This window comes from Camponotus floridanus, unplaced genomic scaffold, assembly GCF_003227725.1.
Source record: "Camponotus floridanus strain SB8 unplaced genomic scaffold, Cflo_v7.5 scaffold152, whole genome shotgun sequence".
NCBI lineage: Eukaryota > Metazoa > Arthropoda > Insecta > Hymenoptera > Formicidae > Camponotus > Camponotus floridanus.
This window is the reverse complement of record NW_020229273.1, coordinates 180,690-194,737: the sequence shown is the minus strand read 5'-3', so window position 1 is coordinate 194,737 and position 14,048 is coordinate 180,690. Positions and strand designations below refer to the sequence as shown.

Below are 14,048 nucleotides of genomic sequence, written 5' to 3'. Positions count from 1 at the left end.
TTTTTCGTTATCAGTAACATGCACATGAAATCAATTTTCAGGCAAGATTTTTAATATCGGATAATTCCATTTTCGGAAACTTTATGCTTTTGAAACAATTAGAAAAGTAATAATAAAATAATAATAATAGCAATAAAAGAATAATAGAAGAAATGCAGCAAATGGATGTGAGGAGAATATGAAACAACTAGTATTAATATATTTCGATGTCTCTGAAATTTAAGTCCAAATTAATGCTACGTTATTAACATTAATACACATAAGATGTATTGCCGATGAACTGTGAATTCTACAATATTCATAAATACATGATTTGTAGACCATATTTCAATCACAGTCCGATGTTCATTTTCAGAAAGACAGTAAGAAAAAAAGACAAAGAGATCTCATATATACAATTTTATTATACTAAAAAAATTTATTATTAACAACTACCTCTCGAGATGATAATATTATCACTGGAAGGAACGTAATACCATTAAATAAGACATCGACGTTTTGAGAACCTTTAAAAAAATATCAAATCTTTCGCCGTATATTTTTTTTATAATTATTCAAAATGTTATGTATATGAATAATTATAAAAAATAAATACAAGTGTAAATAAATACAATTTTATTTTACCGCGCCAAAACTCTCGATTGACAAAGTCACGACCTTGCCGGCAGTTATTTTGCAGGGTAACATAGTTCTGCTCATAATTAATATAAGGATCTTCTTACATTTTCGTGAAGTACAATACCATCTTGCTCTACAACTGTAACATAAAACAAGATTCATGTTATTCTGGATGGCAACTAGTAACAAAAACATTTATATCTATAACATTTACGTTTTGTGATAAAAGAATTGTCTGATTTAATACAAAATGATTAATACAAAAAATGATTTAATACAAAATTGAATCGTAGTGTATGTATGCGAGTGCCTATATTACATATAAAATACGAAAGAATTGATTAAAAATACATAAAAATAAAATAAAAATAATAAATAATAAATAAAAATAAAATAAAATAAAAATAAAATGAAAATAAAATAAAAATAAAATAATAAATAAAAATAAAATAAAATAATAAATAAAAATAAATAAGAATAAAATAATAGTATCACATAGTTCAAAGAACTAACATAGATTCGTATGGGACATCGTTGGAGTTTAACAGAAATTGGCCCTGCCAGAATTGTAGAAAGAGAATAGTGAGTTGTGCAAAATAAACAGACAGAGGTGTTGCAATATTGCCCGCCCCGTTTAAATTCATTATCACCTGGAAGACAAATTTAACCTCTTAAATCGAAACATTTCTTGATTTCAATAATAATTAATTGATTTTCATATGGAACATATATATATATATATATATATATATATATATATACAAGGTGTCCCGAAACTATCGCTTCATATTTTAGATTCTCTGGACCATTTAAAAACGATTTTTCCTCAGCGAAAATGTCGAGGCACTAATAGTTTTCGAGTAATAAATGATTGAAAATAAAGGTTTTTCTTATGGGAATAAAATATTAATAAAGTCACTAGTTCTTTAGTTAATTTTAGGTAGAGTTTACTTTAATAGAATTTTAATTTAAGGCTCAGTTAGAAAGATACATGATGACAAAAATTGGAAATATGCAAAAAATAATGATCTCCTTCGACATTTTCGCTGAGGAAAAATCGTTAAATTGCCAGAGAATCTACCTTTAAAATATGAAGCGATAGTTTCTGGACACCCTGTATATATATATATATATATATATATATATATATATATGTATGTATGTATGTATAAATATATTTATGTATATATAGGGTGTCCCAGATCACCTGTGTATCCCTATAGAATGAAAATAAATAGTTTTTATCAAAAATCGCGAACAATTTTTAAATAATTCGGGTACGATCTATCAAATAGTGATATTTTGAACTTTTGATTCCGACCGGAAATACGCCATCCGGATCGGAAGTTGAATTTTTTTAGAGAAACATGATACTTTTTATCATAGATTCGAATTGTACGTGAAAAAATAAGAAACTTTTGTATCAAACGTTTTTTCTGAAAGTATTTGTCAATCTTAAAAATGACCTTGGAAATAACTGTAATGAAATAATGAACTTTCAATTTTAAGATTGACAGAAGCACTTTCAGAAAAAACGTTTCTAAAAACGTTTTTAAAAAAGTTTCTTATTTTTTTACGTACAATTCGAATCTGTAATAAAAATATACATATATACGAGTATATAGCAATGTTCCGAAAAAAAACTGCTCGAAATTGCAGATTGAAATACTGTCTTTCTCTCTTTTTATCAACTATTGATCATAATTAAGTTATTAAATTTCTTTGGTTGCTGCAAAGAAAAATACCGATTCATACCTGTATACCAGAGAAACTGCCCAGCACCATATTACAACTTATAGTGAACAAAAACATATTCGTAAATATAGATTCGATTAATCCGGCAAATCTGCAAAATCACGAATCTTAACGTATTTATACATAACATAATCGAAAATACCGATTTTTATAAAGGATATTATTTGCTTAAGAAAATAATTAACAGTAGAAGGAAAAGAGAGAGACAAGCAGATTATATTATTAACATGTAATACGTCACTCTAATACGTGAAGATGTCTACGTAAACATTCCAGTGCTATACCGTAATTGTTATCTTTTATATTGTTTTCCTCTAAATTGGCGTCATCATTTTTGCCAATATTCTCCAGCATGTGTCTGAAAGCGTACAAGAAAGGGTTGAGGGAAAATATTTTTGTCTTAAATTTTATCATCAATTTTTGGTCGTCTTTAATATGCTCGATATTTTTACCCAATAATTGAAAACATTCCGCAGGCATGCTGGATAACAGTATAATAAAAGCTATCAACCGCGACTGTTGCGACAAGATGAGCGAATACAGCTAGACAACAGTGGATCATTATTAAATAAAAATATTGATCCAATTTTTCGCCATATTCGACCCGAAAGGGAAATTTCGATGCTCTTGATATCGATGATTTTGTTATGTTCTCGATATCGTTTTCCATTAGCGTCGTGATGACAGGCTTAAGTAAGTGAAACAATGCCGGGACAAGTATGATTACTAAAAATTTACGCGTACAATATATTTTATATATAAGTTAATTCTCCCTTTAATAAATAATTAAAGTTACCATGATATGTTAAATATATCAAAAGCATTCTTTTACAGAGAATATATGTGCAATATAAAAAGACGAGAACAAGGAAAGAAAATTTTTTGTGAATTTCTTTCACATTTTTTCTAGATATTTTTATACTCAATATTGAAACATTTATAATAAAAAAAATCATATCTCTGTAGGACATGAAAGGCGTCTTTCCAAAAAATGTAATTTTATCAATATATCAAAAGCATTCTTCTAAAAAGAATATATGTGCAATATAAAAAGACGAGAACAGGGAAAGAAAATTTTTTATGAATTTCTTCCATATTTTTTCTAGATATTTTTATACTCAATATTGAAACATTTATAATAAAAAAATCATATCCCTGTAGGATATAAAAGGCGTCTTTCCAAAAAATGTAATTTTATCAATATATCAAAAGCATTCTTCTAAAAAGAATATATGTGCAATATAAAAAGACGAGAACAAGGAAAGAAAATTTTTTGTGAATTTCTTCCATATTTTTTCTAGATATTTTTATATTCAATATTGAAACATTTGTAATAAAAAAAATCATATCTCTGGACATAAAAGGCGTATTTCCAAAGAATGTAATTTTATCAATTGATACAAACTGTAAAATCTTCATGAATAATTTTATAATTACTAATACATACGCGCATACGCATCTTCATGAATAATTACGCATCTTCATGAATAATTTTATAATTACTAATACATACGCGCATACGAAAGCGACATGCGATGTCCGTATTCGGTGTATTGTCGCAAAATAGCCTTTTCGACATCCGTTTTCAGCGACAGCCAGTCCTCCTCTATCGTTTTAAAACAGACTTTTATCTATAAATATACGTATTGTTTTTTTCTGTATTAAATTTTGTCAAGTGTTTAATTACGTAATATTAATCATACCACTGAATTCACGCGTAATCTCAATATACCTACTTTTTCACTGTGTATCATCACGTTCACTAATTTTAAGCTGAACATTAAAGCGATTGTTATTGACGGCACGCATTCAAACACATCATCAATGTCCGTCGAATCGTTTAGCAGATATAGAATCTATTTTGAAATCAGTATCGTGGAATACATCGATAATATCAGGAAATGATGAAATGTCTAGTTTTAATTTCTTCGTGAGATGACTTGAATAAATTCTTTACGCGTAATAAATACTTCGAGAGGACGCGACATATTGGAGATACATTGAGATACCTGGGGTACAACGATACCGATGGAGAACGTTAACATCGTCACGAAACGCAGATATCTAATACCAATTGTGTTATATGGCCATATTCCCACCAACGTCATGTGTATCCTGGGTACCATGTAATAGCGACTTTGGCAAATGCTTCTTTGCGCAGTGATCATCGTCGAGAATACTAGGTGAACATTCAACGATTATTTGTAAATTCAGTGTGATGGACGCGCTGGGATGTTATTAACAATTCCTTGTGTTGCGGCGCTTATATGACATATATTTCTCCCGTCATTATAATAATGAACGTGCCATTATTCACCCCTATCGTGCCCTCTTCTTCCTCCTCGGCCTCGTTACTATTACACGTCTAAAGTTTTGCAACCCTTCTAATAACCGAACAAACTGAATTTCTGATTAGCGAGGGTTTCGTTCTTGAATTAAGTCGTGAAAACACGCAAGTGTTTTCTGAACTATTCACTCGCTATTAGAGGGTGCCGGCTCTAACGCTGGCGAAGTCGGTGTCTTTTGTAGTTTAGACATTACTGAAAGTGATACAGGCCTCAAAGATTAGATTTCTCGACGCCAAAGAGTTTTTCCAATCGATTGAAAATGAACCGCGATAAGCTGTTTTTCCGATATATGCTTCTTCATTACTTCGATCTCAAGAAAACCGCAGCTGAAACGCATCGCTTATTATTCGAAGTGTATGGTGATGAAACTCCATCGGAAAGAACATGTAGATGTTGGTTTGAACGCTTTCGAAATGGCGATTTTGACGTGAGAGACAAGGAACGTCCCGTCGCGTTTTACCTTCGTGGGATTACCCTGCTGTCGGAGAGATGGGAAATAGTAGTAGAAAATGGAGGAAATTACTTTGATTAAGGTTTATTCATCTTCTCTTGGAAATAAATCAATTTTAAAGACTAAAACCGACAGGAATTTAATTTATCACCTAATATTTATTGATATTTTAAATAAATTATGTCTATCAATTTATATTTCTCTTACGATTTTACTTTTACGCCTTTGTAAAATCAACACAATTATGACAAATTTTTACTTTTTTAGAGTATTGAAGAAATTTCTTGGTACTTTTGTGAAAAAAGCACAGACGTCATTCACACATGACATAAAATTTCCGTCTTTTTATTGAACAAGCGTCTCACGGTGAATGAGGAAATTTCAAAAGAAGATATGAATTACGATATTCTTGTTATTTAAAGAATCAAAACAATATTTCTTATATATCTTGATGTATAATATTTATTATATATTCAAATATTATGTTTGGAGTTATAAATGTCTACGATAAAAACTATGATAATTACATAAAATATATCTTCAAATGTATCTGCTAGTTACCTTCTATTAAAGAAATACAGGATATATTGCGCGAAGAATCGAGCACATGGACAAACACAAGTAGCGTATTTACAGAGAGGTTTATAATTAATCCTGGAGGTTTATAATCAGAGAGGTTTATAATAAATCCTGGAAAATGATTTTTCGAAACATAGACTGAGGAAAAAATTATCTTGAAATAAAAAAATTTTAGTTAACTCAAGACAGCTATTTATCCGATGGGTATTAATCACGTATTTACTTGTATTCAAAACGTCTGTTTGCTTAAGTTAATTTATTTACATATGTTTAAAAAATATATATGCTTAAAAAAATATAATTTTTAATTAAATATTTTTATTTTAATTTTAAAATATTTATTAAAATGCATTTTTTATTCCCAAAAATTTTAAATTTTTTAATTTTGAAAAGTAATATATTTAATTTAAATTATAGTATATATTTTACGAAAATAGTTTTTAAATATAAAAAATATATAAATGAAAATAATGTACTTAATATAACATGCATATTTAATCAAAATTAAATGCTTTTGCTTAAATGAAATAAACAATTCCTTCCATTTAAAGTAAAAGTTTTAAGAAAACAAATTTATTTGATTTAACAAAATTTTTCACTCAGTGTAACTTAATCAATAATCATATATGGTTGTATTTGCAAGAAAATAACCTTTTATTTGATGATAAAGAAATTTCAAAATTGAAAAAAAAGTTTAGTGGTGGGGATTTTGAAAAATTAAAAATAAATAAAATGTTTTGTCATTGTTGTAAAGTACTCTTAAAACTATTTAACTTTTAAAAAATTTTTTCTATCTCTTATAGTTTCGGAAATATTTATCTTGAAAGAAAAAAACCGATTTTTTTCAAAGGGGTATTTTTTAACCCTTAAACATGCGTATGCGCACAAAAAAAATACGTTTCTTAATTTTATCTAGAAAACAACATATTAAAAATTCATCAAAATCAGAGGAAGATACATTCGTGCATCTCCTTATTAGAATAATTTCACACTAAATTGAAAGAGGAAGCATATTCTTATATTGACTAGTAAGGAACGATACTATAATCTAACAGAAATTGAGCTGGAAAGAACTGCAGGAAGAGGTGAGTGAGTTGAGCGATATAGATAGCGATGGGACCTACGATATCCTTCGCGTCGTTTAAATTCAAAATCACTTGAAATATATGTTTTACTACATCCTGTTTCCAAAATCTTTTTCCTTGAAAATCTTGGATCTCCGAATCCTATCGGATTACTTATTGCAACTATTACTTTTATCAAATATTAATTATTAACATGTTATAGAAATCTTTTCGTCGGAAGATATTATCGTAAAGTTTACATAAAAATTGATATATACAGGATGGGGAAAAAATATGGAAGCAAACAATTATTTCCGAAACTATTCATTTTTCGACAAAATGTCTTAGACATAATTTTTATGGTATGAAAAGATGTATTATGTGGCATAGACGGCATGACCTTGAAATGACCCTTACGAGCTGCATACAAATAACGTAAAAAATTTCAAATGGAACTCGTCAGTTTTTGTTACAGATTCTTGTAGCTGATGTCGAAACGTTTACAAAACACTGCATATGAGCCCCATTCCCTTAAAAACACTCCCAGTTACGAAACAATTGTGATAATTCGTATCGACGAAATTGAAAATAGACAGCGTACGTGTGATTACATGAATGTGTGTAACGCGACTGAACGTCATTATGAGAGATCAGTACAACAGTAGCGATTACTGCAACAAATGGAAAATAACCCGCTTCGATCATTTCTGCCGATACGAAAGACACGCGAAGTTCGTAGAATCAGTTAAGGCGTACATCGAACCGTACTCAAGGAAAGAGATTGCGTGATTCATCCAACCAGTTAAGGTAAGATAAGTGCGATTCATCTAACCAGTTAAGGTAAGATAAGTGCGATTCATCTAACCAGTTAAGACAAGATAAGTGCGATTCATCCAACCAGTTAAGACAAGATAAGTGCGATTCATCCAACCAGTTAAGGCAAGATAAGTGCGATTCATCCAACCAGTTAAGACAAGATAAGTGCGATTCATCCAACCAGTTAAGGCAAGATAAGTGCGATTCATCCAACCAGTTAAGACAAGATAAGTGCGATTCATCCAACCAGTTAAGGCAAGATAAGTGCGATTATTAGTTATTAGTGGACGCAACTGAACGTCATGATGCGAAATCAGTAAGCAATGTCAATGTGCATACAAATTGTTTGTATCACAATTGTTTCGTAACTGGGAGTGTTTTTAAGGGAATGGGGCTCATATGCAGTATTTTGTAAACGTTTCGACATCAGCTACAAGAATCTGTAACAAAAACTGACGAGTTCCATTTGAAATTTTTTACGTTATTTGTATGCAGCTTGTAAGGGTCATTTCAAGGTCATGCCGTCTATGCCACATAATACATCTTTTCATACCATAAAAATTATGTCTAAGACATTTTGTCGAAAAATGAATAGTTTCGGAAATAATTGTTTGTTTCCATACTTTTTCCCCACCCTGTATACCTGTACCAATCATACCGCCACCAATCATGTTCAGACAAACGCTGACCAGGAATATATTCGAGAATGTAGACTCGATCAGCTCCGCGAATCTATGAAAGCACGAAATCAAAATGTACGACGATATATATGATAGCTTCACGTCCAAAAACATTAACGTTAACCCAACTGTATCACATGCAGATGCTTGCGTAAGCATTCCAGAGCTTTGCTGTAATTGCCATCGACGATTTTGTCGGGTTTCAGGTCAAAATTGTTGTCGCTATCCTTGCCGATATATTCCAGCGTGTTTCTGGAAACCGCTCAAATGATAACGCTCCTCCTGGCAAGATCGAAATCAGTCGCAGTCTATTCGGACTAGCTCGAGATTTGAAGACGAAAGACGTATTACGGAAATTCGCACACGAATATACATCTCAATTTTATAATCGTCATTCTTACGGATTTATTCTTACCCGACAATCGCGAACATCCCGCACGCGTGCCAAACTAGAGCAATGTAGAAGGTGTCGACCGCGATTGTGATACTGATATGAGCGAATACGGCTAGATAACAGTGTATCGTCATCGGGTACAGGTATCGGCCGAATTTTTCACCATATTCCACGCGAAACGGTAGCTTCGATTCCGCTGCCAGGGAAGTTATCGTCGCGTCCGACGTATCTTCTATTAGTATCACCAAGAGCGACTTCAATATGAGAAGAACTCCCACAAACTGCATGAAGACTGGATATAAATTAATATGTATGTATGTTACATCACCAGAAATTGAAAAAAAGTCTTCCATTTCAAAATTTCTACTCTTCTCAAAGACGTACCTCCGTATGTCATCGTGATATACTGCCCGTAAGCACTATGTCTTCGTAGAACAGCTCTTTCCATATCGCTACTCAACGAGAACCAATCGCTTTCTATTGTCTCAAGGCAAGTTTTCAATTAGAAATATTTTCACGCATATTTTCCGCGGCACGTATCTTTATAAATTAAGAGACTTAACATAGACTTAACATAGACTTAACATCTATCGTGCATCGATCGCATTTCGCACGGAATTTATATGCGCGATTGTCGCATACTTTCTTATTGTTTATTCAGCCCCCTAATTTGAAGCTAAATATTATGATCCATAATCGTCAAGATTTGTCGCGGTGATTAGCAAGTACAATAGCTACGTCAAAATTAATATTATAATATATAATTATTTATTTTTAAATGATTAATTAATCGCGAGAAGAACATGTTTTTTCCTGCCCATATTTCCTTTTGTGTCTGAATCAATTTTCAGGCAAGATTTTTAATATCAAATAATTCCGTTTTCGGAAACCTTGCTTTTGAAACAATTAGAAAAGTAATAATAAAATAATGATAATAATAAAAGAATAATACAAGAAAAATTAATACAAATTGAGCCACAGCGCGGTTGAAGCGCAGGGGAAAATACAACACTTTCTTCTTGTTGTTTATTTGAAATCTAAACTACATAAATAACGAATATGTTAATAACAAAAGAAAATAGAAGAAATATAACAAATGGATGTGAAAATATGAAACAATTAGCATTAATACATATTTCGATGTCTCTGAAATTTAAGTCCATCAAATTTAATTCTACGTTATTAAAATTAACGCACATGAGATGTATTGCCGATGAATTCTAGAATATTCATAAATACATGATTTGTGGATCATATCCCATAATCAGTCTGATATTTATTTTCAGAAAGACAGTAAGAAAAAAAACAAAGAGAAATTCCATGTATACAATTTTATTATACTAAAAAAATGTATTACTAACAACTACTTCTCGAGATGATAATATTATCACTGGAAGGAACGTAGGACCGTTAAATAAGACATCGACGTTCTGAGGACCTTTAAAAAATATCAAATCTCTCGCCGTACTTTTTTATATAATTATTCAAAGTGTTATGTATATAAATAATTATAAAAAAATAAATACAAGTGTATAATTTTACTTTACCGCGCTAAAACTCTCGATTGATAAAGTCACGACCTTGCCGGCAGTTATTTTGCAGGGTGACATAGTTCTGCTCATAATTAATATAAGGATCTTCTTACACTTTCGTGAAGTACGATACCATCTTGCTCTGCAACTGTAACACAAAACAAGATCCATGTTATTCTGGATGACTAGTAATAAAAACATTTATATGTGTAACATTTATATTTTGTGATAAAAAAATTGTTTGATTTAATACAAAATGATTAATGCAAAAAATGATTTAATACAAAATTGAATCATACACTGAGGAAAAAATTATCTTGAGATAAAAAAATTTTAGTTAACTCAAGAAAGCTATTTATTTGGTGCGTACTAATCACCTATTTGCTTGTATTCAAAACGTCTGTTTGCTTAAGTTAAGTATTTATTTACATATGTTTAAAAAATATATATGCTTAAAATAATATAATTTTTAATTAAATACTTTTATTTTAATTTTACAAAATATTTATTAAAATGCATTTTTTATTCCCAAAAATTTTAAATTTTTAAATTTAAAAAAATAATATATTTAATTTAATAAATTATAGTATATATTTTACGAAAATAGTATTTAAATGTAAAAAATATATAAATTAAAATAATGTACTTAATATAACATGCATATTTAATTAAAATTAAATGATTTTGCTTAAATGAAATAAACAATTTCTTCCATTTAAGGTAAAAGTTTCGAGAAAACAAATTTTTTTAAATCAAATAAATGTGAGTGTATGTGTGTAAGTGCCTATATTACATATGAAAGAATAGATTAAAAATAAATAGTATCACATAGTTCAAAGAACTAACATAGATTTATATGGAACATCGCTAAAATTCAATAGAAATTGGCCCTGCCAGAAATGTAGAAAGAGATGAGTGAGTTGTGCAAAATAGACAGATAGAGGTGTTGCAATATTGCCCGCACTATTTAAATTCATTATCACCTGGAAGATAAACTTAATTTTTTAAATCAAAACATTTCGTGATTTCAATTAGGATTAATTAATTTTCATATATATATATATATATATATATATATATATATATATATATATATACAGGATGGCCCACGTACAGTGTTACAAATTTATATCTCGAAAACAAAACAATTTAAAGAAAAATGTTTCAGACAAAAATTGTATGGTTTGAAGGGGAACATAAGATGGTGATTAGTTTGACTTTGAAGAGTCACCTGAAGGTCACGTGAAGATTACCTCCAACTTTTTAAATAGAATCGCTTACGTTTTATTACATATTCTTGTAGCTTACCTCAAGGGCTTTTCAAAACACTATAATAAAATATTTTTCCCTCAAGTAGTTTTTGAGTTATAAGGCTTGAAATCATTTCTTAATTTTATATAAATCATAAAATATTTTTTAAGATCAAACTAATGGCACCATCTTATGTCCCCCTTGACATCACACAACTTTTATCTGAAACATTTTTCTCCAAATTGCTTCGTTTCCGAGATATAAATTTGTAACACTGTACGTGGACCATCCTGTATAGCTGTATATATAATATATATGTGTGTGTGTGTGTGTGTGTGTGTGTGTGTGTGTGTGTGTGTGTGTGTGTGTGTGTGTGTGTGTATAACAATGTCCTGAAAAACATTTGCTTGAAATTACAGATTGAAATACTGTCTTTCTGTCTTTTTATTAACTATTAATCGTAATTAAATTATAAAATTTCTTTGGTTGCTTCAAAGAAAAATACCGATTCATACCTGTATACCAGATAAACTGCCCATCATCACATTACAACTTACACTTATCAAAAACATATTCGTAAATATAGACTCGATTAGTCCGGCAAATCTGCAAAATCAGGAATCTTAACGCATTTATACACACAATATAATCAAAAATATCAATTTTTATAAAGGATATTATTTGCTCAAAAAAATGATTAACAGTAAAAGGAAAAGAGAGAGACAAGCAAATTATGTCATTAACACATAATACGTCACTCTAATACGTGAAGATGTTTACGTAAACATTCCAGTGCTATACTGTAATTGTTGTCTTTTATATTGTTTTCCTCTAAATTGGCATCATCATTTTTGCCAATATTCTCCAGCATGTGTCTGAAAGCGTACAAGAAAGCGTTGAGGGAAAATATTTTTCTCTTAAATTTTATCATCAATTTTTGGTCATCTTTAATATGCCCGATATTTTTACCCAATAATTGAAAACATTCCACAAGCATGCTGGATAACAGTATAATAAAAGCTATCAACCGCAACCGTTACGACAAGATGAGCGAATACAGCTAGACAACAGTGGACCATTATTACATAAAAATATTGATCCAATTTTTCGCCATATTCGACGCGAAAGGGCAATTTCGATGATCTTGATATCGATGATTTTGTTATATTCTCGATATCGTTTTCCTTTAGCGTCGTGATGATAGGTTTAAGTAAGTGAGACAATGCCGGGACAAGTATGATTACTAAAAATTTACACGAACAATATATTTTATATATAAGTGAATTCTCCCTTTAATAAATAATTAAAGTTACCATGATATGTTAAATATATCAAAAGCATTCTTTCAATTTCTTCCATATTTTTTCTAGATATTTTTATACTCAATATTGAAACATTTATAATAAAAAAATCATATCTCTGTAGGACATAAAAGGCGTCTTTCCAAAAAATGTAATTTTATCAATATATCAAAAGCATTCTTCTAAAAAGAATATATGTGCAATATAAAAAGACGAGAACAAGGAAAGAAAATTTTTTGTGAATTTCTTCCATATTTTTTCTAGATATTTTTATACTCAATATTGAAACATTTATAATAAAAAAATCATATCTCTGTAGGACATAAAAGGCGTCTTTCCAAAGAATGTAATTTTATCAATTGATACAAACTGTAAAATCTTCATGAATAATTTTATACTAATACATACGCGCATACGAAGTCGACATATACTGTCCATATTCGGTGTATTGTCGCAAAATAGCCTTTTCGACATCCGTCTTCAGCGATAGCCAGTCCTCCTCCATCGTTTTAAAACAGACTTTTACCTATAAATATAAATATTTTTTCCTTGTATTGAATTTCGTTAAGTAATTACCTGATATTAATCGTACCACTGAATTCACGCGTAATCTCAATATACCTACTTTTTCACTGTGTATCATCACGTTCACTAATTTTAAGCTGAACATTATAGCGATTGCTATTGACGGCACGCATTCGAACACTTCATCAATGTCGATCGAATCGTTTAGCAGATATAGAATCTATTTTGAAATCATGTCGTAGAATACATCGATAATATCAGGAAATGAAGAAATGTATAATTTTAATTTTTTCGTGAGATGAATAAATTCTTTGCGCGTAATAAATACTTCGAGAGGACGCAATATATTGGAGGTGCATTGGAATACCTGGGGTACAGCGATACCCATGGAGAACATAAACGTCGTCACGAAACGCAGATACCTAGTGTTGACCGTAAGATATGGCCATATTCCCACTAATGTCATATACATCCTCATTACCATATAATAGCGACTTTGCCAAATGCTTCTTTGTGCGGTGGTCATCGTCGGAAATACTGGGCAAACGATTCAACGATTGTGAATTTAGTTTTGTAAAACGCGAAACATTATTAACAATTCCTTGTGTTGCGGCGCGTATATGACATGTATATCCCTTCTGTCATTATAATAATGAACACGCAATTATTCTCCCCTTCCTCGTTATTATTGTACGTCTAAAGCCTTGCGGCTGTTTTAAGAACTGAACAAACTG

General features: G+C 30.3%; 2 protein-coding genes and 1 pseudogene across 3 annotated transcripts; all 3 read right to left on the bottom strand.

Annotated features, from left to right (window-relative positions):
- Positions 1-435: 435 nt before the first annotated feature.
- LOC105254282 (odorant receptor 13a-like) lies at positions 436-4,581 on the bottom strand. 2 transcript variants are annotated; one of them, XM_020028449.2, is made up of 9 exons: positions 4,383-4,581; positions 4,110-4,229; positions 3,887-4,004; positions 2,826-3,099; positions 2,615-2,731; positions 2,374-2,464; positions 1,132-1,268; positions 625-757; positions 436-458 (listed from the first exon to the last, which is right to left on the bottom strand). In XM_020028449.2, the coding sequence occupies exons 1-9, from the start codon at positions 4,539-4,541 to the stop codon at positions 456-458; spliced, it is 1,152 nt and encodes a 383-aa protein (XP_019884008.2). In that variant the 5' UTR covers positions 4,542-4,581; the 3' UTR covers positions 436-455. The 2 variants fall into 2 exon arrangements, with proteins under 2 accessions (XP_019884008.2, XP_011261139.3); XM_011262837.3 differs by having other exon boundaries at positions 439-506.
- Positions 4,582-6,767: 2,186 nt separating this feature from the next.
- LOC112637314 lies at positions 6,768-9,153 on the bottom strand (annotated as a pseudogene).
- An 888-nt stretch (positions 9,154-10,041) lies between these two features.
- LOC105254279 (odorant receptor 13a-like) lies at positions 10,042-13,885 on the bottom strand. The gene is made up of 9 exons (XM_025406773.1): positions 13,682-13,885; positions 13,415-13,534; positions 13,198-13,315; positions 12,458-12,731; positions 12,247-12,363; positions 12,004-12,094; positions 11,084-11,220; positions 10,253-10,385; positions 10,042-10,143 (listed from the first exon to the last, which is right to left on the bottom strand). The coding sequence occupies exons 1-9, from the start codon at positions 13,838-13,840 to the stop codon at positions 10,093-10,095; spliced, it is 1,200 nt and encodes a 399-aa protein (XP_025262558.1). The 5' UTR covers positions 13,841-13,885; the 3' UTR covers positions 10,042-10,092.
- Positions 13,886-14,048: the final 163 nt, after the last annotated feature.